We start from the raw sequence: 23617 nt of genomic DNA on the forward strand, positions 1-23617 counted from the left end.
AAGTGAGCCCAGCTCCTGTTAACGAAAAGAAGGTAGGGACTAGTCGTGTGGTGAACGAAGACGGAAGTGCAGACCTACCGCGTATATAAACTGCCCCTCAAGAAGAAGTAAGCATCTTGGGCCAAAGTTTTAAGAATCGGAGAGAGACCGAACTTCGAAAGTCTGTCAAATCCTGGCCAATTGTTACGTGATGGAATTGGCCAGGGGATAATGGCTTGTTGAGCCTGGATGTTTTCAGCACCGATGCTGTGGATGAAGCAAGCGCCCAGCCTGTCAAGCAAGATGATCTCCGCAGCAAGGCTTCGGCCAAGATCGCTTATGAATGGGAGGGGATTCGGCATGGTAGGCAGGGCCAGCGTCGTCTCGCACCCGAATGAGCGCTTTCATGGTCTAAAGGAGCCAAGTATGGTGGGTCGAGCAAAACAATTGGGCCGAGCGTGGACGAAGGAACAGAGCTTGGGTGGATCGAGCTGAATACCAAGAGTTCCCCGTGGTACCAAGAGATGGTCGATGCGAAGTCGAGGGATGACAGGTGCCTGGGCGACTGCTGAAAGCCACTCATGGACCATGATGTGGCTGTCAGTCTGCCCCGGAATCGCGGTGACCGAGCAGCCAAGAAGGCTTGACTTGATGAAACTGTTTGAGGTTCCGGCTCCCCCTTTTCCCGACCGCTGGCGCGCGTTTCATGCTCGGAAACATCCAGAGACATATCAGCTCACGACGGCATGGTGAGGGAGGGGATGAAAATAGAGTGCTCAGGGGTCGAGTCCAGACGCGCGATAAAGTTGTTTTGGGCACGACAATAAGTGAAAAGGTTGAGAGAGAAAGCAGAGGGGAATGCTATTGGGAGCCACTGACGCCCACCGTAACCCTGCCAACATTGTACGGTGAAGTATTGTGACCACCAACGGTGGGTTCGTTGGCCGTGGCCACCTGCGTGATCAGTCGCCGATGCAGACACCAGTGAATACTTTCCAAACTACTCTGTACCCACGCAGGGAAGTCGACGGCAGAGCCATCACAGACGCCAGCATCGCACCTGGCTGCAGGGGACTGGGAACCACTGGCCCGAAATGATCCACTCCGTCGACATTCAGCTACAAACACCTCTACTGGCTCGGACTGATACTTCGCCTTGGATTCGAGGAAGGTCAATGCTGGGGTCTGCGGACTGCCTTTAAGCTCTACCGCAGATTGGTAAATCTGCTTCCCAAGAGCTGCAATACCGAATGGAGACTGACTCGACATCCTTGCTGTGCCGAGCCGAACAGACCAAACGCCCCGTCAGCTATCTCTTCATGTTGTGTGGAAAGATATGCCTACATCAACCTTGACGTGGCGCTCAACATGCCACCAATGGGCAATTTCTCCCTCCGTCCATCAAGGCCTTTGTGTGTATCTCACAAGCAAAAAGAAGCAAAGTTGCAGCTAATAATTAACGCGAGGCGAACGGCACCTTCATGCGAAACGCAGCTTGAAGGACGCAGGGAGCGTCAGCTGGGCTTACCAAGCTTAGTCTAGGACCTTGGGGATGGGACTGGCTCTGATCGAACTGTAGTGCAGATGCTGAATGACTTCCAGCTCGGTGAAATCAAGCACAATGACCAAGATGTCTGACAGGGAGACAAGCTCACTTTACACCGCCATGGCCGACCTCACGCTTCTCCGCCTCAAACGATCCGAGGACTGCAGCGCCAAGATGATCAACACTCGCAGGGATACCATTACGAGTTAAGTCACGCTACGAGCTACATTTTCGTTCCTGCATCTTCAGTCCTGTCGACTTCCACGTCATTTCCCCAACTTCCCCAAACATGGCCTGTACCGGCGTCCCGTTTGGAGTTTGCGGAGGCCTACCGTGGATAGGAACGGTGTGAATCCGCCTCAACGACTGAAGCTTCGAGAAGCTCAGACTTACGCGCTGTTCCGACGGCACTGGATGCTACCGCTGCCACTGCCGTAGTCCTCCCAGCCACTTAACCTCTCGGGAAAAATCCGTGGGGTTCAGATTTGAGATGCCGCTAACACCCTCGTCCAGCAAGGTGAGTGAGAGAATCCGAGTTGTTGGAGACAGCTTCGGCTATTATCATGTGTAACGAGCAGAAAATCTGCCTCGACACGAGTATGTAAGACGTGCTCGGTCGCCTGGAAGTCTGTGGCCGACTTTCCCAGCTGTTGAACAAACCATCCAAGAGATTAACACGAGCACATGATGAAGACCCTTGGGTTCGTCGCACTTACATTCGCAGCGGTCGCGGCAGCGCAGCAGCAACCGCCGGGGATATCACAACCCATCGTGGAAGATTGTGGGTTCGACGGCTCGGTGGTGTGTGTGAACAGATATGTGAGTGCGATATCATCAGCAATGCTGTACCAAGAGGCCTCGTCAGACCCGCTGAACATCAGCCCAGGCAGCCGTGCTCCCTTACCACTTCAACCGGTCGATCACGTCCCTGGCCGCGGACTATGACTTCCGCAATACGAGCGTGCCCAGCGCACCGAGTTTCGCCCTCCTGGAGAACGCGAGCTTCGTCGTCTTCGACCGCGCCCGCGGCCTGCAGTATCTCGGCTCCGACCCGACGTACGAGTTCATGTTCGCGGTCGGGGACAACGTGCATGAAGCGCCCGTCTACGTGCCGGAGCTGAACAAGCTGTTTATGTCGCAGCTCCCGCCCGTCGCAGCCCCCATCTCCACCATGTCGCAATACCTCCCACAGCTGGTGATCGATCTGAACCGCCAACCGCTCACCCTGGAAGAATACATCACCGAGCCCCCGATCTTCGCCCCCAACGGCGGCGTCTACCACGACGGCCGGATCATCTGGGCCTCGAGCGGCGGGTTCAACAACTCGGTGTTCAACGGCACGGAGCAGCGCATCGCCCTCCACGCTGTAGACCCGACCACCAACGCGTCGACGGTGCTGCTGAACAACTATTTCGGGTTCTACTTCAACAACATGGACGACGTGGCCGTGCACCCCACGTCCGGAGACCTCTTCTTCACGGACCCAGACTACCCGTGGTTCAACGGGCGAGTGGACACGGCGCCCCAGCTCCCCACGGCGAGTTATCGCTTCAACCCGGCCACGGGCGCGACGTTCCTGGTCGACGACACCATCGACCAGCCCAACGGCATTGCGTTCTCGCCCGACGGGTCTACGCTGTATATTAGCGAGACGGGCGCCCTGACGGGGAGTATCGACCCGGCAGTCGGGCCGGGGACAAAACACTACAACACCACGGGCAGGCGCTCGATCTACGCGTTTGACGTGGCCGAAAACGGCACCAAGATCAGCAACAAGCGTGCCTTTTACCTGGCGCAGGATTACATCCCCGACGGGCTGAAAGTCAGTCGTGAGGGCCTGGTCATCACGGCGACGGGCCATGGCGTCGACGTGCTCGACCCGACGGGCCAGCTCGTGATCCGCGTGCAGACAAACCATTCGGTGCAGAACGTCCAGTTCACGGGCGAGAGGCTAGATACGATGTGGATGTTGGGCAACAAGGGCATCAGTCGGGTGCATTGGAACATTACGGGGCAAGTGCCTAGGTAGGTAGGTACGTGCGTACGCTAGGCAGCAGCATGGCTCTTTTTCCGGGACGGGACTGTAGCTTGTTTTATCCATAAACTTGGCCCGAGATATGCTGCTGCGTAGATGCCGACCCTCTCTTTTCCGCTCAGATGCCCAGATGCAGCGGACTCGGACCTTGTGCAGTCCCCAAAGTGGTCTCGAATTGGAATCTCCACTGTTCAACAATTTCCCTGTTCACCTCAAACTTTCCAAACTGCGTCAATGCGACAGACTGATCTGCCCACACGTTTGATCCCGGCACGGTAGCATTGACGCCCGTTCTGGTAAATGGCAGTCCTGATGCTGCCACGACTGTAGATTGGTACTCATCACTCATGATCCAGTTCATGAAAAGCTTAGCGCTCTCGGGGCGTGGAGACGTGGCGAAAATCGCCCCGGTCTGCGGCCACATGACGTGAGGATCTGAGGTGGGTCCTTGTGCCAGATGTGTCGAGTTGATCAGGTTGGTGGTGAAAGATAGAGCGGAGGTAGAATTGCCCGCGTTCAGCAATGCGGCCGGTGTCCCTGTACCGCGTACCCAGCGCACATTCTGTCGTGTAAGAGACTCAAACCATGACCAGCCGTAGCGACCGATGATAAGAGAGAAGAGATAGGCGACGGCATCGTCATCATGTGGGTAAACAAGAACGAGCTTGTCCTTCCAGATTGGATCAAGGAGTTCGTTAAAAGTGGTGGGCACTTGAGAGATGTTGACCAAATTTTGGTCATAAATCATGGAACCGAATTGACCTGCGTGTTGGAGCAATAATCAGTCTTGATCGGCTAGCGAAGGCTCCTACAGGGAGTATCCTACCCAGAAAGGCGCCCACAAATGCACCATCGGGATCTTTGACGTTCGGGTAGATGCTGTCCCATGTTGCAGGCTTGTAGGGCAGAAGTCGGCCCTGGCGCTTCCATCGGTCAAAATCTTGCAAGGTCTGCAAGAAGGCTACGTCCGCTCCGTCTGAGCCAGACATTTGGAACTCGCGGTCGACGCGGCTGTCATGATATTTCGAGACATCCACGGTTAGGTTGAGCTTGATGCGAGGAAATCGTGCTTCCCAGGCCGCAATGGTGGGTGCCCCCTGAGCCAAGGCTTTCAAGAGTTAGTACCAGCAGGAAGAGGTTCGTCATGTATGATGTGAATCACTTACCGTCGCCGCCCCAGAGAACGACCAAGTCGCCAGTCTCGTTTTGGGCCAATGCGTACTGCTCATCGAGAGTTCGTAAATCAATGGCCGGCTCTGACCCAGGGAAGGACGAGATAACCCCTGCGAGGACCGTCACCAGGAGAAGCGATGCCGAAAGTAGATGAGATATCTTCATATTGTTATGATATAGGTATGTGCGGTCGAAGGCGGTGATTTCTTGTGGAGCGAAAGGAGGAATCCAGAAGTTTGGTTTGGATGTCAAAGCCGGCTCTTCAGAGGCTTAATGAATATATATTCATTGTAATTTTACCATTGAGCAATGGAGTGCCGGAGTCTCTCTTTGTAAGCACTCAACGCATACACGCACAGATTTATGAGGTAACGTTGCCGTGACTGTACGGCGGCAGCATCTTGAGCCCGCTATTCGGCGATATTCCGTTCACTACTAGTGCTGATAAACCATGACCTCTCTCCCCTAGAAAGACAATTCCGCGCGTTGACAAAGGAATATGCAGCCCCAGCTGAGGACGTGTGCTTCGATTGAAGCGGAAATTGGAAACTCCTGCGCTTACATCAACAGGAAGTTAAGATGACATTTCTCCTCTCCTGGAGCCTACTGATCCACGTCATGTCGCGTGGCTGAAATACACCATATTTTGCTTGTTAACAAGAGCGTATCGTCAGACACAAGACACAGTACTCGCTTTGACGACATGCCCTCTTTCAACTCTGTTATTTTCTTTTTGATGTAGAGAACCGCATGTAGGAATCCCATTTGCGCGTAGGCAGCAAGGCTCTAATGTTCGCGCTGTTCTTCGAGTCGGGTTCCGCCGAAGGGCTAGCGGGGCGCATTAGCGTAAGGTAGGTGTCACGAACCGGTGCAGACATACGTCGACAAGGCTGCGCCTAGCCACGACGAGTCTGCATAGACAGATGGCCGAAAGTGGCAGACTTCTGTCCCGCACTCTGATTGGCTGCGCACTGTCCCGGTACAGCGGCGCCTGACCTGATTGACTGGAAGCCTGGGCAGGACTGCAACCCGTGGCATGCTGCAAGTCTTGGCAGTCCGAAGCATTTATTACTACAGTCCTGGCTCGAGCGACCTCGACCTTTCCCCTTCTCCCTAGCTTAGTCTCTACGTATTGAGCAATCCATGTCGTGGCAGAGCTCTTTCCGTCCCTTTACCGATGTGCCGTGCCGTCACAACAGCCAAGGCAAACAAACCTCTCTCTATCGCGATCACAACCACCTCTTCGCAGGGCCTTTACCTTTAAGCCCCAATGCACTTGAGCCGGACCTAGATGGCGCCGCTCCACGGGCTTTCCCAGGCAGTTGTTGCACCTAGCCGTGATCACTTATTCGACTAGATGGTGAGTGATCTTGGGATTTCGATGTGCAGCCACCAAAGTGCCAATTTAACTATCATCGTTCCTCTGCCCTTGGCGCCGGAGAAGAAGAGCACGATCGCGGGGAAGAGGCGTTAGAGGAGGATGAACGTCCGCAGGCGGTCCTCCGAGGTGGGTGGGCTCTGCAGGATCGGGTGGACGTCGACGCCGAGGATCCCGGCCAGACAGATCGCCTCGTCGGAGGGCCAGCTTGTCGACCGCCAGGTGACGGCTTGGAGGAGCATCGCTGCTCGGCTGGGCCCGGTCGGAGGAGGCCTCCTTGTACGCGTACAGCTCGCGGAGGTAGTTGAGGCCTTCCCATGCGATCTGCTTGGAGGGGGTCCATCTACTCTTACTATTACACTTACCCTTACTTGTACTCGTACTGGTAATGGTAGATGATGATGATGATGATGATGGGCCGCGATCATTGTGCTTATGCTCATGCTTCTGATTGTGGCTGTGGCTTGAGCGGCACTGTAATCCCCACGCCGCTGGGGGCTGGAGGAAAACTTGATGACAAGCTTCGCGTATTCAGCACCGCTCACATGCGGCTCATGGATAATGCCGGAGAGAGGCGAGTTGCCAAGCACGGGGAACACATAGAGTTGGTGCTGAATGTCATGCAAAGAAATGAGACCGAGATCATATTGAAGATCGAAGAGGCAAGGAAACTGCTCGGCAGCGAAGATGAAAGGACCAAAGTGAACAAAATTATCCTGCATCTGGCGACCGAGAAGTAATGTATCAGTTTGTAGGCGCTGTGATCAATACATGGATTGCCCCGTCACTTGAACCTTTCGCTTACTTACTTCGCCAGCAACAAGTGCAACACCCTCTAAGAGAGAACGATGCGCAACTCCACACCACTCGGACGCAGTCTCGTCTAGAAGGAAATCCGCCGCACGATGCCAGTCGGTATCTCTGTGGTTGCTCACAAATCCCCTCTTCTGCACAAGCATAGCCACAGTGGTGGCGTACGATAACAATACCGGACCTTCTGTCGCCCATGCAGACCCCGTATAGTGCTCAAACTGATGGTCCCACGTCTGGAGACTGGCAAAAGCGGTTCTTACCAGGGAGCTTTTGCTTGTCGAAAACCTTTCTGGCTGTCCATTGAGGAAGTCCTCGACGCAGGCGTGGAGGTGGCTTACTGACTCATCGTACGTGCATTTATCGTGATTCTCGATAGGGTTGTGCACCAGGAGGGACAGCGCGGCCATCACTTCACGGCACAGTTTGACAGGCGCTGTAAAGCGGAATCCTGTCAGGAAAGCGGGCTCGATGCACGAGGCGATGTAGTCATCCGTCGTGCGATTCTTCCCGAGTTCACACGTCCGCCACTCGGCCAGCAACTTGGCACCACTTGCTCTATGGAACATGGCTCGCGTATGTCGATTGTCGAACTGTTCATACAGCCAGAGAAGCATGCAGACCAGCAAGGTGACGTGCCTGACAGGCTTGGAACGAGCAACAGTACTGATAGCCTTGCTGTAATGAAAAGTGGGTGAATGATTTGTCCATGCTGCAGTGCTAGTCCCGCGCAAAGACGCACACATTGTGGCGAGGGCAATCATCGACTCCAGAATTGCTGGATGTGTCCATACGGCTTGAGGGAGCGTCGTGGTGAAGAACGACCCGGTTTTGCTGTATGCAACTTTCGGGGCGGCCACCTCGAGGAAGTATCGAAGGGCTGCTAAGTGCCTCCTGTCAGCGCAAGAAGGCATAAACCTGGTCAAAGACCGATCAGTGACAGGCGCGACATGCCGCAACATGTCCACGTGGTGGATCGATAATGGTGCCGACCGAGAGACGGTGCTGGCCGTAAGGGCCGGCTGACCCTTCCTTCGCTGTGATAAATTCGTAGACCCAGGTGTGCTTCTCAGGGACGTTGATGATGGCGGCAGATGGTCTGCCAGCATTGTCGCCGTTTCGACAGTTTGAATCTCTCCTGCAACATGCTTCGCCGTGCGTTTGGTGTGCTCTTTGTTGGACGTTGCAGCGGGCGACTGGGAGATCCAGACCATGGGAACCTCATATTGGCATTTGGTCTGTCGTTTTATGCATCTCTCGCAGATCGGCTTGCTTTCATCGCATTTGACTCGTGCTTGCTTGCAGGATTGACAACCAGTCCTCACTTTGGGAGAGAAGGTTCTCTTCTGCCGTTGACGGACGTGCTTGAACTTTCCCAACATCCCATCCATCACGGCTCTCAGGGAAATAAGCGCCACTTGCTTCCGCAGTATGGCCGGATGGGTCGATCATTGTGAAGTCATGGACATTTGGCGCAACACCTCCTTCTTCTGGGAGCGAGAAACGGGTATTCCCCCGTAGCGGTGGCTCAGTGGTGCAGCAGCTAAAATGTCCACCTCTATGGGTTTTCTCGTTCTCGACCAGCGAAGATCAGCGATGCTGTCAGACTCACAGCGTGTCTGACTGGGGGGCCTGAAGGTCAAGACCTGGCAGTCTTACACAATCAGTCATACTTCCCGTGCTACAGTACCCCTTTTATCACCTGTTCAGAGCCCTGCGGCCTTTCGAAAGTATCACTGCTGGCCGGCGGTCAATGTAATGACTGGCCGAGACGCGAAATGTCAGTCTCTCTCTCATCCCAAAGGGAGAAGAGTCCAGCCTCGTCGAGACACCCTGGACCTAACTCCTGGTATGCGACAACCCTCCGTTCGACTTCGCCATGTGGCCTGAAACTATCGTTTGGCTAATGTAGATGTTTCTCATACACATTACCGGGGTAGACGTGCTGTATGGACTGACGATGATCGGGTGGGAGGATCGAATATTCTTCGAGGGCTTTGGCATTCGGGGTCCTGGCACATAAAACGCATGATTGATAATACTTGAGGATAACGAATCAACTATGTACTTGATGATTCCGAACTGCCATGCACAGCGAGTCTGGTCTGCAGGGAAGGTATCCTCAATCGTCCAACCCGTGATCATCGACGACTCTCTTCCTCCGCCGCTCGGTCGAGAACACCGTGCTCAGTATTCAGGGTACGAAAAGGCTAGATTTCCCCTTATAACTATAAACCTATCTTTTCATGAAATTCCCCACAAGCTTCTGTTCAAAAGCAATAGGCATTACTGGTCCAACTCGAAGCTAGGATTCAACCAAGGAAGATTTGCAGGCCCATAGGAGTGCAGCAACGTTCCAGTGACCCAATTCGTCTTGACAACTCTTTGAGACTCTGTCAATACCATCAGCATGAAATCTGCGCAAGTTTATACCCACGGCGCCAACCACATTGGAGTTCGCCTTGTAGACCTTCCAACTCCACAGCCGTTGCCAGTCCAGGTTCTCATCAAGGTCGTCGTCTCCGGCACCAACCCTAAGGACTGGAAATACCCAGTCCTATTCAACGGTCCGCAAAACGTGAATACAGGCGATGATATTGCTGGATATGTCGAGGCGGTGGGTCCCAACGTCACGGAGTTCAAGGTCGGCGATCGTGTGGGGGCGTTCCATGAGATGACGACGGAGCACGGTTCGTTTGCTGAGTATGCCATCGCGTGGGAAAAGTCTACGTTCCACCTACCCAAGCAGACGTCATTCGAGGAGGCAGCCACAGTACCTCTAGCAGCTATGACGGCGGCTCTGGGGCTCTTCTGTTATTTGGGCCTACCTGAGCCATGGGCCACGGTGTCTCAGGCTCAAAAGGATGCGCTCACTGGTGGTGTCGTCGTCTACGGCGCGGCCTCGGCAGTAGGCGCTTTTGCGGTGAAATTGCTCGCGAGGGCGCAGATCCACCCAATCATATGTGTTGCAGGCCGAGGGATTCCCTTTGTCGAAAGTCTGCTCGATAAATCCAAGGGCGACACCGTGATCGACTATCGCACCGGCGACGAGAAAGTCGTGGAGGGTATTCGGAGCGCCATCCCGCATGGCGGTAAACTTCTATATGCGTTTGACGCCGTGAGCGAAGGTACTAGCTCTCAGAATATTGCCCAAGCACTCGATGCTTACGGCAAAATCACATTTGTTCTCCCGGGCGAGTTCCAAGATATTCCACCGACGGCGACGAAAACCATCACTCTCGTGGGAGCCGTACACGGGAACCCCATCGCTGGATCTGCAGAAGACTTGAGTGACTTTGGGTATGCTTGGTTCCGGCTGTTTGGCTTAGGACTGAAAGAAGGATGGTTCACTGGGCATCCATATGAAGTCATCCCGGGCGGGCTGAATGGCGTTCAGACCGGCCTGCGGAATCTGAAGGCCGGCAAGGCGAGTGCCGTGAAGTATGTTTACCGCATTGCTGAAACAGAGGCATTGGGTCCGTAGGGAGGTGTGAGGAGCAGGTGGCCTGCTGACAGAGCGGTGAAATATGGAACCAGAACTTAGAGTAGCACGAGCGACAGAGTGTCAGCGCTCACGCCTGTGGTTATGTCCTGCATCTACTCTCGGCGGCCCACGAACCTTGGCTGCACAGCTCAATGTAGAGATTTCAAGTCATGCAAAGAACTGCTCGAAAAAATGTGGGGACGCTGTTTCTACTCGGATGCCAGGCCTCCCTGTTGTCATACAAGCTTGACATGTTTTGTAATGGGTTCTGGTCTGAGTATGGCTAGAGATCTAGGACGAGAGATAGCACAAGGCGGTTATCCCAGCAACACCACAAAGTGTCAAAAGGGCTGAAGTGAGCGTACACAATAATATAAGTGAAGTTGAGTGGAGGTGAAGCTGTGAAGCTGAGGTGACGCTGAATGCAGTTGGTGACCGCCAAGCAACTTCCGGATTCTGCAGACCATCAACAAAGTAGCCTGCGCTGCGCTTCACTCGGACCTCGACAACCGCCCGTAGACAGACACGACAGTGTGCGAAACAACCATGTCAGGCTAACATTTCGACAGGTAAGTCCTCGCCTGCTTTTTTGATCCGGTAAGTACCTCCATGTCCTCAATTCTGCGACCCTTCAGCTGAGTCTCCGGCAGTTTCGATACGGCAACATGTCGACGACAACAACCTCCCTCGTCCCCTCGCCCCTCAGTTCCAGCTACAACACGGCTCTGCAGACGACACAGAAAGCCGCGGCACAAGCCTCGCAGGCAGTCACAGCTGCCACAAGTCAGGTCTCGCAGCAAGCGCAGAGCCTAGGCTTGACGACACCAAAGCCAGCCTCAGTGTCAACGCCGGCCTCGACACCAGGCAAATTCAGACACCCGTTAACGACGGAAATCTTAAGGCGGAACGCTTCCTCCACTATCACCGAGCGGCATGTCAAGGGCGCATTGACAAACGCTGCGGCTCTGCTCGCCTCTTTCATTTTTAGCGATGTATATTATAGCAGGTCAGTTGGAGCCGGGTTCTTGATGCAGGTACAACTGATAACCGTTCTCAGCGTCACTCCTCTGCTCAGCAAGACGGGACTACTCGACGGCTCGCAGGTTTCGTCGACCGTCCTCCTCCTTCTCCGTCTCCTCTTTTGCATCAACATAGCGCTCCTCCTCCGCCCGGTGTTACCCTATGCCCCTGACCGGGACGAAGTCAACGATATTCCCTTGACGCCATCTCAACGACAACTGTTGGGTTTGGCGCCTTCGACCAAATCAACGCCCGCTTCAGGAGAGTTACCGGCAAGCTACATCACACCTCCGCGTTATCGACGTGTCTCGAACTCCCAATTCTCTGGCGAAGGCAACAACGGCTCGCCACATGCGTCGACCGGCCGCCGCAGTATTTCTGCAAACTACTCTTCCTCCCCGCTCTCGACATCCCGATTCATGCTCGGCTTCTCACCCACGCCTTCCCAATCCGTAACTGCGCGTCGCACAACTTCCGGCTCACCATTCTCCGGCTCACCTTCGGCAAGCCCGCTCTTCCACAGGGCAATCAACAATCAATCTCAATCGCAGATCTCTGACGTTGACTACAACGCGAGCGCATATTCCTCACTCGGCACCAGCACAAGCGCAACCACTCTCCCCGGCTTTGGTGGCGGAAGCCTAAGTCGATCACAGAGCATGCGCGAACGACAGCGGCCAGGACGAGATAACCTGGAGCCGACTTCGCCTTCTCCCACAAGAGGACCTCAAGTCGTGCCTGGATTGAATTACAAGTGGTTATATGACAAGGGGAGGAAACTGCCGAAGACCGAGTCAAGCTATGGGTTTTAGTCGCCGCAATTATTCCGTTCCATTGCAATGCAGAATATACCTCTAGAGTTGGATGTGGAGAGTCGGTCCATAGAGCGGTTCGTTACACTTGACGCAAATGCGCACGGTATACCACAGCACATCGCCGTGCTGATTTTCACTTCCCTGACCATTCATTGCCCTCCCCTGTACTCGTAGTGGCTAGGAGCTGGAGGATGTAGGGCCGTGATATGAGATATGGACTACCTTTCAGCATGGTACAGTTCGCTCGTATTGGCCGTGCAATGCATGTATTGAGTGCTTAGGATTTCGACTGATGAACAGCGGATAGTGCTACTGAGATGCCCACATGAACAACGCTTACCGCCGTCCTTTGAACCTGGTTAGTGGCCGGAGCGACACTGACATAATTACCCGGAGACTGACATTCTGAAGGACTATGGCAGGCAGGTACGGAGTACCCACCACCTTTCTACTCGTACTGCTACGAGTACCACTAGCTCAATCTCTGCGCGTCGGAACATTTTCCGCGCCCCGTAGAGAGATTCCCCCCCCCCCCCCTTTCTCTCTCTCTCACGCCTCTACCGTCCCGCCCAAGTCACTGTGCACGCAGTACTCGTACTGTTACCCTAAGGGGGGAAACCCTGTTCGAACAGTCCTCCCGACTCCAATGTGTTTCACGATGTGTGTAGCACCTCTGGTTCACCACATGCGCAGTATTGTGGCTGAGTGAATAGAAGTCATGTTCTCCTTATCCTGACGTGTGTGCGTGTGTAATACTGTACTCCGTATGCCTGACCAGCTGAAAAGCTACCTCCAGGTTGACCGCCTGTCCCGCCTGTCCCCAAGTGCATTTCATAATCTCATAAACGACAAAAAGCCACCCATATCTACAAGACCGTGGGGGAATTCCATATGTTCATCCATTTGTAGCCCTTGAGCACCTTTATCAAACGTCACATCACTCTCAACAACTCTTCCCAAACCGCCGATCAAAGTCCCGCAATACAGCCATGACATTGGCCGCGTCAATCTCTAACGCAGGTCGTCCTTCGACGTTTGTGCCCGGCTCCGTGGCGTGTAATTTGGGCAGCCACTCGCCTATCTCTCCCGCTGCACGCTCGTAAGCGGGATGGCGGGAGAGGGTCGTGTATGCGTCGGCACATGTCAGGGTCACACCCGACGGCGCATGTTGCACGGCCTGAGGTAAAGGGAGGGTCACGGCGGCGGCACGGGACCGTGTTGTACGGGTCGAGCCGCGCAGAGAGACCACGCTGGTCGAGGTGGCTCGGCAACACGAACTACCCGGTGTTTGTGCACCGCAGCATCCCGAAGGTGTGGCCGTGGATTGAGCCCGTGACGCAGCGAGCGACTTGCAGAAGAGTGTGCTGTTGGGATCGGCACGGCACTGCGCGCACGTCCCTGGTCCTGATGCACCACATCCAGACGTTCCTTCTGCTGCCGTGACCGAAACGGGCATAGAAACATCACCCTCCGAGGGAGGTGGCGTAAACTGATCGAGTTGTCGCGCGGCGGCTCGACTGATACTACTTACCGCGGTGGCATTGCTCTGGGCCTGTTGTTGCTCCTGCTCGGCGGCGACTTCCGCACAGATACAAGGTGTTCCATCCGAGCAGAAGCCACAGGGATCCGCTACCGCAGAAGTTGGGGAATTGATTTCCTCTCTTCCAGCAGCTGTTGCTGGAGATTTGGAAGAGGTATAGATGCCTGTGAAATCAATTTCTAGACACTCTCTGGGTTCGAGCTTGATTCGTTTATCTGTGACTGAGGTGTGCGAGGGCGAATGCGGGCGTTTTTCGTGCTGGTGCACTGAGGCACTGTTACCAGACATTGCTGCGAACGCATCGTCTATGCATTGGCAGCGGGTCTCCAAGGTGCAGTTCCCGCAGCCAATAGAGGTGTCGCTGGCGGCGGGATCAGACTTGTCCTGTGTGGATGTTGTGGGTTTCGAGGTGGAAGTTGGCTTTTTGAAAGCAGCCGATTCACTTTCCAGTTTCCGGCATCGATCAATCCAGAGTGTCAGATCTGTGCGGCATTGTTCAAGTTCCTTCCGCAGCTTGTCCACTGTTGTTCTTAGGACTTCTTGCTCATGTTCATTTTCCTCTTCGATTTGTTTCAGTGTCTCTTCCAGTTCACCCACTCGGGCGGCGCGTCGCTCTCGGAATGCTCTTTGGGCTGCTCTGTTCTGCGCTTTCCGTTTGGTAGGAGGTGTATCCGTTGCGGGCTTCCGACCCGGCTTCGGTCGCGGTGGCACGACCCATTCTTTCGTTGTGAGAGATAGTGGTGCCGAGCTGGCGGTAGCAGGTGGAGAACAAGCGGGCGGAGTCTGAGCGGGTTTCATACATAGCGACGGCTGTCTGGTGATTGTCGGTTTCACATCGACCTGAGCAGCACCTGGAGATGCTGCCATAGGGGAGGCAGCTTTGGAGGCCATCGCTCGTGCGAAACAGGCGATTCCCAATTAGACCGAGGCTCGCTGCTCGGAGCTGACCATGTATGATGTGTATCTCCTGTCGCTGACGGCGTGCTGCCGACTGTGATCCGAACGGCAGCAAAGGCTGGACTGGCCTAGTGGCGGTCGCGCAACCGGTTTTCTGTGTCTGTCGTGAGAGCGAACAGGTGATTCGAGCGTCTTGAGTCAGTCGAGGTTGAGATGATATCAAATTTTATCAGATTAGATCAAAAAGAGGGCATGACCGATAATCGGCCTTGGCAGCGGGGCTCGAAATTATCAGATCAAGCATATCAGGTCAGACCACCGTCGGCGCCAAGTGAATACATCGGGACGCGGTGAAAAGTAGCCGTGCCATTTCGACTGTCCGCCGGTCCGAAGTATCTAGTGCTCAAAGACAAGCTGAGTAGAGAAGGGGTATCTCGAATGTCGCCTAAACTCCCTGCTGTATGCCACAATGTCAAGCTCGAACTTCGTGTACATGCCGAGAGTGTCTCGAGTCATGTGACTTTCCAGCTCCCAGATCAAAATTTACCACCATGACCACCGGCCTCAGATGTGGCTGCTTCTGTGCCACTTTGCAGGCCTCCTACAAATGATGTTCCCCAGACGCCAATCAAGCCCCAGAAACCGACTCGCCAGCCACGGTAGAGCCCTTCGATACCCTGACCCTTTCTCTTCCGTCGAGGGGCTTTACCCATCAATGCAGCAGTCTTGTCCTTTGGACTTTCTGAAAACCCTTCTTCCCTTGTGATGCTCCAGATGGTTGGTAAGATGCCGCGATAGGACTGGGGCACTGGGACAATGGTGGTGATGGCCTTGCGTTTCGAAGACGCAGTTGGTGGTGAATGTGCAGGTGAAGTCCAAGTGGCAATCTGTGCTCGACGAAGGACTGTCTCGAGTGGGAATTTGATAGACAAATCCAGAGCGGAACCTAGAAATGTCGCAACACTCCAACTAGCAGGGTTCATAGCAGGATCCAACCCGAGATATGACTTCAGCACTATTGGAGTGCTCGTTGATATGAGTGTAGGTAAGGTCGATGTGAAGAAAGTTATGGGGAGAAGGTGAGCAGGGATTAGATAAGGAGTAGGCAACGTTTGCAATGTCCCTAGTAGGGTGCGAGGTCCTTCGGTGGAAGGAGTAAGGATCAATCGTGTTCTCGCTGCGTCGATTGGTGCGAGCACCCATGCTGACAGCACGGCCGCAGCAGTGCTAATGAGAATGGTGGCGGCCGGAGTCGTCGAGGTAAGTATCGAAGGATCTGGAACTGCACCCCCGGCCGAACCAGAGAGAATATCGTTCTCCGATACAGCGAATACAGCCGCGAGGAAGCCCTTGAAGAACGTCTCCAACGTCCGATTTAGAATATTGTAGACGAAAGTTGAGTTTGTGGCCCGCCACATTGCCAACGCTCCGCCATGTGACGATAGGGCTGAGAGTGTTTCGAGTAGTGAATGAGGATTTTTGAGATGAATTCGACCACTAGAATCATGACGACGGTCTGCTGCTCGAGGTGAGGCGATCTCCCGAGGTGGTCTACCACGGCGACCGCGCGCTGGCGAACGGCTCGATGAGAGTGGCTCAAACGGCGCCGTCGAAGTGAAATAATTTGGCTCGTCATCCGAGGAGTGCTCCTCATAATCATTGTAGCCGTTCAGCTTGTGTTCATCCTCGTATTGGTATCTGTGCCCATTTCGTGGCTTTTCCTCGTCTTCTTCGTCATCCTGTGCAACGCGTGTCTGCAGAATGACCTTCGCGACCTCAAATGGCTGTCCGAGCACTACGGTTGTGTATTTCCAAAAGGCTTGGTCAATATATGACTTTATCGACCCCGTGAGAGATGGCGATGCTTCCGGGATGTAGTCTGCGTAGTCAATGTCGGGAAACGTGAATCCAGAACCCTTGCTGCTAGGCTTCGGGACGCTGGAGGTCGCATTTGGTAAGGCGTCAGTACCGATGGAAGGAGGAACATAGTATGGCCTCAACGGATTTGGAACATATTGCCTCGAGTCCTGCATCTCGCGAGACTGGAGAAGTGATGTGCACAGTTAACCACAGCTCTTGTGTGCGCTGGCTTGAACAGTTCCCGAACACAAGGTGATGGATGTCGTAATGCTTGCACGGCGATTTACGGTGCAGCAAGCAACTATCTGAACGCAGTTCTTGTCATTTTAAAGTCGACGTCATCTGAATGTTGCACGAGTGCTCACCTGTGCTGGGTTGATGCGACCTACGTACACGGTATTGCGTATATGGCTAGCAACCATAGGAAGATCGAGATCAGCGAATGGTCACAGTTTGCACCTGCTAAACGATGCTGGATGCGTCGAAGTTGCGCGCGGCGTGTCAGCCCAGATATCACGGACACCGTCTGCACCAGAGATCACAATCCTGCCATGAAGACACTCCTGTCCCCTACCATTAACACAACCTATTAAAGCCTGTCTCCTTCTATATCGGCCCTGAATCTGGTCACGGCATCCTCCTATATTTCTGAATGTGGTTCGGAGTCGAAGGAGGCAGGGACCGTCCTCACCCGAGAGACTTGTCGCATGGCAGGTGTTCCTCATTTGCAAAACAGAACCTCTTCCTGAACCCTAAGTCAATGCCTGGAAACCTAGGTACAAAGGTTCGCATCTGTTGACTGCTTTTTCCGCTGCAGAGACTACAAGCCTGGTGCTGCTAGGGGAGAGCATTTCTCGCACAAGAATCTGTAGCTATCCAGAATCTTTAAATCTAGTAGACGGTTGTCCATCAGACAGAACAAGGAACCAGGAGGTTGTCGATCAGGAAACCCACGTCTGAATCGACGACAAGCTAAGGAGGCAAGGCGGCTGGCACCATGGCAGCGAGCTGCAGAAGTCACATACAGATCCCGCCCCATGTACTCCGTAGACAAGTCGGAGCCAGGCAGCAGCCCCCAATGATCGTGGAAGAATGAAGATGCGGGATGGCGCCATTGACCCTCCGCAATCTTGCAAGCAAACTTTATGAAACACACTGGAGCTGCTGCGTCTTCACACCTACACGCTCACCAACTTGCTTTGTTTGTTGTTCGGCTTTTGAACAACGACAGCCTCGGTGACTGTGCATTAAAAGATATACCAACTTCAACGGAGAACGTAGGCGAAGTGTATGTGCTTCCTCATTCGGTTACTGAGTTCCCCTGCACCTCCATGTTCGATGTTACCTTGCCGTGCTTGTCAATCTGCTGGATTGGGTGCCTACCCTTTGATCTTGCTAGGCGTTTCATCAAGATCCAAGTCGCAAAAGCCACCCCGGTCTTGAGAGATCACAAGAGTCTGCCTCCAGCTGCAAAGCCAGGATCTACTCCAACTGAACCTGTCAACAAGGGAATCCTTACTTAAAACTGTCCCGAACAACGAAGCTTGGAAGTGCTCTAGCTCTACTGCGGTGGCGATGTGCCTCAGATTGCAGGCTCAAGCCATTCCTAGCTCCCGTCAGACGCAGTGAAGCGTCTGTTCACCATCAAGGATTATCAAGAGAAAGGGTTGGTTCCCCGAACAAAGATGAGAGAAGAAGTGAGCGTCCAGGCACGCTGCTATATTGACCGTCGACTCCGGCCTGGCCAAACTTCGAACATTCTCACATGCTGGTTCATTTGGACAAGCTGGGCCGGGCTCGAGTCCCCATTTCCTTTCTAGACACTCGTTCTGTTATCCCAGGTTGTTCGATGCTCTCCCTTCTGTTGGCTTGTCTGATTTGCGCTGGTTTCGCAGCACCCACACTGGCTCAATCAGTCTTTGCGCACGTTATCGTAGGTAGTCGTGCCCGACTTTATGTTCTTGCAATACTGACACTCTCCAGGTCGGAAATACGTACGGTTATACACAGGATGACTGGGCCCGAGACATTGCAATAGCCTTGAATGCGAGCATCGACGGCTTCGCACTCAACATTGGCTATCTCGACACCATCGATCCTGCCGGCTTTGTCCAGGCGCAACTCGACAATGCATACCACGTGGCGGACGGAGCTGGGTTCCAACTATTTCTGTCGTTCGACTATGCCGCGCAGGGCGCCTGGGACCAGAACGCAGTGATCAAGACCATCACCAGCTACAGCTCGCGTCCAAGCCAGTTTAGATGGGTGGGGAGGCCCCTGGCGTCAACTTTCGAGGGTCCCGACAGTGCAGGCGACTGGGGATACATCAAATCTCAAACAAATTGCTTCTTCGTGCCGGATTTCTCCAGCCAGGGAGCATTGGGCGCTGCGGCCAAGTCCAATGTTGACGGTCTCCTGTCATGGAACGCGTGGCCCGAAGGTGCAAACGACATGACAGATGGCGATGACCAGGCTTATATCGCAGCTCTCAATGGCAGACCGTACGTCATGCCCGTGTCACCGTGGTTCTATACCAACCTGCCCCAGTGGTCCAAGAATTGGCTTTGGCGAGGGGACGATCTCTGGCATCATCGATGGCAGCAGGTAGCAGAGATTCAGCCGACATTCGTGGAGATCCTGACCTGGAATGACTGGGGTGAATCCCACTATATCGGTCCGCTTCCGCCTACTGACTCGGCAATCCCAACGGGCGCTGAACCATATGTCAAAAGCAACCCCCACGACGCCTGGCTGAAGGACCTACCACACTATATCGCGCAATATAGAAACACAACACGACCTGATGAAAGCCACGTCACTTTCTGGTACCGCCTGAACCCCAGCAACTCGGGCTCGTCAGGGGGCACGACTTGCAACACGCCCAGTTATCAGACTCCATTTCCTCCGCATGAGTGTGTAGCTGATGCTGTCTTTTTTACTGCTTTCGTACCGGACAACGCCATTGCAACTGTGAATGTGACTATTGGCGGAGCAACGCAATCGGTCACGGCGACTGCGCCAGGCATCTTTCATTCTAGCGTGTCTTTTAATGACATACGTGATGGTGCTGTGTCTGTTGCTGTGAGTGCCAGCGATGGTACTGAGATTGGGCCAGTCAATGGTGCTGCCATCACGACGAACTGTGTGGGCGGCAAAGTCAATTGGAATGTTTGGGTGGGAGGTTCGTGACGAAGCGGAAGCATACAGTGCAGGCACTTTGTAATATTGCAATCCATTCCTATCCACAGTTGATCCGTCCGCACCTCGTACTCTGCAAGCAGATTGAGCTCGTCTAATTAACACTGTTTCTTGAGCTGGGCCGGAAATGCATCGGCCGAGAGCCAAGCAATTTGCGTCACTTCGCTTCGGCCGTTCGGACATGCGCTTTGGACTTTTTATCTCTTTCATACTCCAGCCATAATTTCCCTTCTCTGAGTGGCTGCGACTCTGACCGTCAGCTGGGGAAGAAGGGGCGCCCAGCATGTCCGGATGCAATGTGGCGAGGAGCCTCATCGGAGTGACTACTTCACGATGCCTGCGACCTTGTTCGACATCACAACTGCGACCGGGTGCGACTCGCCAATTTCAACGGCACCTGTCGCGCAATGCATCGTCGTTGGCACTGTTTCGACGCCATCAGTATGAAGTGAACGTCAAGAAAGATCAGATCAGAAGCTACATCCGCGCGCTGGAGATGGGTAGGCGGCGGTTCTCTACCAGCCCTGAGCGGAGCCATGGGCACATTGATCCTCCCAAACCGGGTGAGGAGTAGGTCTTGTCCACGAACAGGGAGGAAATGACATACTAAAGATGTGGTCAGGCTTCACGTTACCTTTATCGACAAAGACGGAACCGAGCACAAATTCGAGGTTTCCAAAGGCGACAACCTGCTGGATATAGCGCAGGCGAATGACTTGGAGATGGAAGGTACGTTGGCAATATCTTCTGTTGCTGTGATTCAGCTAAGAGGAAACCCTCAGGCGCCTGCGGCGGTTCCTGCGCGTGCTCTACCTGCCACGTAATAGTCGAGTCCGAAGAAATGTACGATAAGATACCCGAAGCCAGTGACGACGAAAACGACATGCTAGATCTTGCATTCGGCTTGACCGAGACATCCCGGTTAGGGTGCCAAGTCCAGATGAGCAAAGAGCTGGACGGGTTAGTGGTGAAACTACCACAGATGACGCGGAACATGCAGGCCTCCGACTTTGAGAAGCGATGAGCCAGCTTGGCTGCGGATAATAGACTTGTACAACACCAGAAGAATACCACCTTGCTCCTGGCTTGTTTGAACCGAATGGACCCATGCTCGGCGGTGACTATCATCATGACACGGGAGTGTTGCTCTTGATGTTCTTCTTTCCCCCAATCAACTCCAGAAACCCTTGCTTGCTAATTTCATTGACTTTCTCTTGTCGGTTGGCCATACCTATCGTGCCTTTCTTGCGCTCCTCTTTAGCAGCCTGCTCGGCTTTCACTTGCGCCGCGCGCACAGCATTGAAGAGCTTGACCACGCCTCGTTGTGCAATCTTCCGTAGCCTCTTTTCCTCCTCGGCAATGTCGCCGGCCTGTCCAGAGCTCAAGCCTAAAACGTCCTTAACCCTGCCTCGCTCGAGGTCTTCCTTGCGATCAGCCCGTAGCTTGGCTTTTGCCTTCTTCTCTAACCGTTCGTTGGCGAGAGCGGCACTTGTTTCGACGGCGTCTTTGCTCCGTGATAGGACGGGGTCTTTGCGGGCAGATTGGGAGAGCTTGGTGGATAGGATTTTTGATATCGAGGTAGAGAACGCTTGAGGGTCGTTGCGCTTGCTTGTGTGTTTTCTTCGGGAGACACCATGGGTCTCTTCCTCTCCGCCGTCCTCGACTGAACTTGCAGCATTCTCTGAATTTGCGTCTTCATCTTCCTCACGGGTCTCTTCATCGGAATCGTCCTTCGCCGCAACGGGCTCCGCTTTCCCGGGTCTCACTTGTTTCGCGTTCTTCGCAGGTAGCGAATCCTCATCGCTGTCTTCTAAGCTGACCGGTTTGAAGCCCTGATCCTCCTCCTCGGCTTCATCTTCGGAAGAACTGTGATATCCCCGCTGTTTGCGAAAACGTTTCTTGGGTCGATCGGTCTTACCACGGATACCATCTTCGACCTTGCGCTTCTTGGACGATAGCGGAGCCATATCAGACAAGCGGGCGTAGCGTGGATGAGAATGGTGCTGTATATACGGAGTGCTGAAGGAGGACCGACCGAAATTTAGTCCAGAATTTCTCAATATTTCTTGAACTGCTCGGCTAAACTGCGGCCTTTGTTCTCATTTCCCACTCAATTCCCCCACACATGGGTGTCACTGTGTTAAGTGCCACCTTGATACTCCTCCGTTCTCTGCACCCATACTCCATCCCATCACAATAACCAGCGGTCCAGTCAGGCAGGATGGTTCTCTCAGACCTCGGGCGACGCATCAATGCCGCCGTCACAAATCTCAACCGCGAAGCCAACCTCGACGAGAAGGCGTTCGATGCCATGATCAAGGAGATCTGTGCTGCCCTTCTGTCAGCCGACGTCAATGTCAAACTAGTCAAGAGCCTCCGCAGGTCAATACAAAGTGCCGTCAATTTCAAAGATATCCCTCCGAACACGACCGCGAACCAGAAGAAGCGGCTCATTCAACAAGCGGTCTTTGAACATCTTGTACATCTTGTCGACCCGCACGTCGAACCATACAAGCTGAAGAAAGGAAGGCCAAATGTCATTATGATGGTCGGCCTGCAAGGTGCTGGCAAGACAACGACGTGCACGAAGCTGGCGAGATACTACAGTGCTCGAGGCTACAAGGCATGTCTGGTTTGTGCCGACACTTTCAGGGCGGGCGCATACGACCAGCTGAAACAGAATGCCACAAAAGCAAAGATACCGTACTATGGCTCCTTGACACAGACAGATCCTGCTGTCGTAGCAGCGGAGGGCGTGTCGAGATTCAAGAAGGAGAAATTCGAGGTCATCATCGTGGACACTTCCGGAAGACACAGGCAAGAAGAAGCCCTGTTCGAGGAAATGGTCCTCGTCCAAGATGCCATCAAACCAGATCAGACCATCATGGTTCTTGACGGCACCATCGGTCAAGCAGCCGAATCACAATCAGCAGCTTTCAAAAAGACCGCGAATTTCGGTGCTCTCATTATCACCAAAACCGACGGTGGTGCTGCAGGAGGTGGTGCTATCGCCGCTGCTGCCGCCACGCATACTTCCATTATCTTCCTCGGCACTGGTGAGCATTTGTCCGATTTGGAAAGGTTCGACGCCAGGTCTTTTATTTCCAAACTTCTGGGTTATGGAGACATGAGCGGTCTGATCGACCACATCCAAACCATCAGCAGAGAATCGGCGGGCATCAAGGAGACGCAGAAACACTTGGCCGAAGGCATCTTCACCATCCGAGACATGAAAGAGCAAATCACGAGCATCATGAAGATGGGGCCTCTATCCAAGATCGGCAGCATGATTCCTGGAATGAGTGGTCTCATGCAAGGCATGTCCGACGAGGATGGCTCCGAAAAACTCAAACGAATGGTCTACATCTTTGACAGCATGACCGCCAAGGAACTTGATTCAGACGGCAAGATTCTACTATCTCAGCCGTCACGAATGGTTCGAATCGCCTGCGGCTCTGGAACCAGCGTGAGGGAGATTGAGGAACTGCTTACGCAGCATAAAGTGATGTCCAGTGTGGCCAAAAACATGGGCCAGCAGAAGAAGAATATGGCCAAAGCGAATAGTATGTTGCAAGGTGGTAACAAGCAGCAACAGTTCGCAGCGATGCAGAAGCGCATGCAGAGCATGGGTCAAGGAAGGGGTTTGCCCGGTGGTGATATGGGGAAGATGATGGAAATGGTAAGTCGAAATCCGCTGCTGTGTTTCTGACGCCGACCGGATCTAACTGTCGTTGCAGATGCAGTCAATGGGATTGGGCGCGCCCGGACAAGGAGGGATGGAAGCTCTTATGAACAGCATGGGAGGAATGTTCGGAGGTGGTGCCGGTCGGGGCAGGGGAAGATGATGTCCACTCAACGAGGATGGTTGATGATTTAACGGCA

At 53.8% G+C, this 23617-nt stretch overlaps 10 protein-coding genes across 10 annotated transcripts; 6 read left to right on the forward strand and 4 right to left on the reverse strand.

The window, feature by feature from the left end:
- Positions 1 to 2212: 2212 nt before the first annotated feature.
- Positions 2213 to 3554, forward strand: G647_03746 (uncharacterized protein; the record flags this gene model as incomplete). The annotated part of the gene is made up of 2 exons (XM_008728091.1): positions 2213 to 2344; positions 2412 to 3554. The coding sequence occupies 2 exons, from the start codon at positions 2213 to 2215 to the stop codon at positions 3552 to 3554; spliced, it is 1275 nt and encodes a 424-aa protein (XP_008726313.1).
- A 124-nt stretch (positions 3555 to 3678) lies between these two features.
- G647_03747 (uncharacterized protein) lies at positions 3679 to 4898 on the reverse strand (the record flags this gene model as incomplete). Its single annotated transcript, XM_008728092.1, has 3 exons — positions 3679 to 4322; positions 4387 to 4668; positions 4727 to 4898. 3 exons carry the CDS (start codon positions 4896 to 4898, stop codon positions 3679 to 3681), a joined length of 1098 nt encoding a protein of 365 aa, XP_008726314.1.
- A 4433-nt stretch (positions 4899 to 9331) lies between these two features.
- Positions 9332 to 10405, forward strand: G647_03748 (uncharacterized protein; the record flags this gene model as incomplete). The annotated part of the gene is made up of 1 exon (XM_008728093.1): positions 9332 to 10405. One exon carries the CDS (start codon positions 9332 to 9334, stop codon positions 10403 to 10405), a length of 1074 nt encoding a protein of 357 aa, XP_008726315.1.
- A 665-nt stretch (positions 10406 to 11070) lies between these two features.
- G647_03749 (uncharacterized protein) lies at positions 11071 to 12237 on the forward strand (the record flags this gene model as incomplete). Its single annotated transcript, XM_008728094.1, has 2 exons — positions 11071 to 11411; positions 11463 to 12237. 2 exons carry the CDS (start codon positions 11071 to 11073, stop codon positions 12235 to 12237), a joined length of 1116 nt encoding a protein of 371 aa, XP_008726316.1.
- Positions 12238 to 13183: 946 nt separating this feature from the next.
- G647_03750 (uncharacterized protein) lies at positions 13184 to 14671 on the reverse strand (the record flags this gene model as incomplete). The annotated part of the gene is made up of 1 exon (XM_008728095.1): positions 13184 to 14671. One exon carries the CDS (start codon positions 14669 to 14671, stop codon positions 13184 to 13186), a length of 1488 nt encoding a protein of 495 aa, XP_008726317.1.
- Positions 14672 to 15213: 542 nt separating this feature from the next.
- On the reverse strand, positions 15214 to 16710 carry G647_03751 (uncharacterized protein; the record flags this gene model as incomplete). Its single annotated transcript, XM_008728096.1, has 1 exon — positions 15214 to 16710. One exon carries the CDS (start codon positions 16708 to 16710, stop codon positions 15214 to 15216), a length of 1497 nt encoding a protein of 498 aa, XP_008726318.1.
- A 1676-nt stretch (positions 16711 to 18386) lies between these two features.
- Positions 18387 to 19726, forward strand: G647_03752 (uncharacterized protein; the record flags this gene model as incomplete). Its single annotated transcript, XM_008728097.1, has 2 exons — positions 18387 to 18470; positions 18521 to 19726. The coding sequence occupies 2 exons, from the start codon at positions 18387 to 18389 to the stop codon at positions 19724 to 19726; spliced, it is 1290 nt and encodes a 429-aa protein (XP_008726319.1).
- Positions 19727 to 20018: 292 nt separating this feature from the next.
- Positions 20019 to 20759, forward strand: G647_03753 (uncharacterized protein; the record flags this gene model as incomplete). Its single annotated transcript, XM_008728098.1, has 3 exons — positions 20019 to 20305; positions 20358 to 20464; positions 20518 to 20759. The coding sequence occupies 3 exons, from the start codon at positions 20019 to 20021 to the stop codon at positions 20757 to 20759; spliced, it is 636 nt and encodes a 211-aa protein (XP_008726320.1).
- A 103-nt stretch (positions 20760 to 20862) lies between these two features.
- On the reverse strand, positions 20863 to 21702 carry G647_03754 (uncharacterized protein; the record flags this gene model as incomplete). The annotated part of the gene is made up of 1 exon (XM_008728099.1): positions 20863 to 21702. One exon carries the CDS (start codon positions 21700 to 21702, stop codon positions 20863 to 20865), a length of 840 nt encoding a protein of 279 aa, XP_008726321.1.
- Positions 21703 to 21956: 254 nt separating this feature from the next.
- G647_03755 (signal recognition particle protein SRP54) lies at positions 21957 to 23580 on the forward strand (the record flags this gene model as incomplete). The annotated part of the gene is made up of 2 exons (XM_008728100.1): positions 21957 to 23414; positions 23473 to 23580. 2 exons carry the CDS (start codon positions 21957 to 21959, stop codon positions 23578 to 23580), a joined length of 1566 nt encoding a protein of 521 aa, XP_008726322.1.
- Positions 23581 to 23617: the final 37 nt, after the last annotated feature.

Source organism: Cladophialophora carrionii (assembly GCF_000365165.1).
Source record: "Cladophialophora carrionii CBS 160.54 unplaced genomic scaffold supercont1.3, whole genome shotgun sequence".
Taxonomy (NCBI): Eukaryota; Fungi; Ascomycota; class Eurotiomycetes; order Chaetothyriales; family Herpotrichiellaceae; genus Cladophialophora; species Cladophialophora carrionii.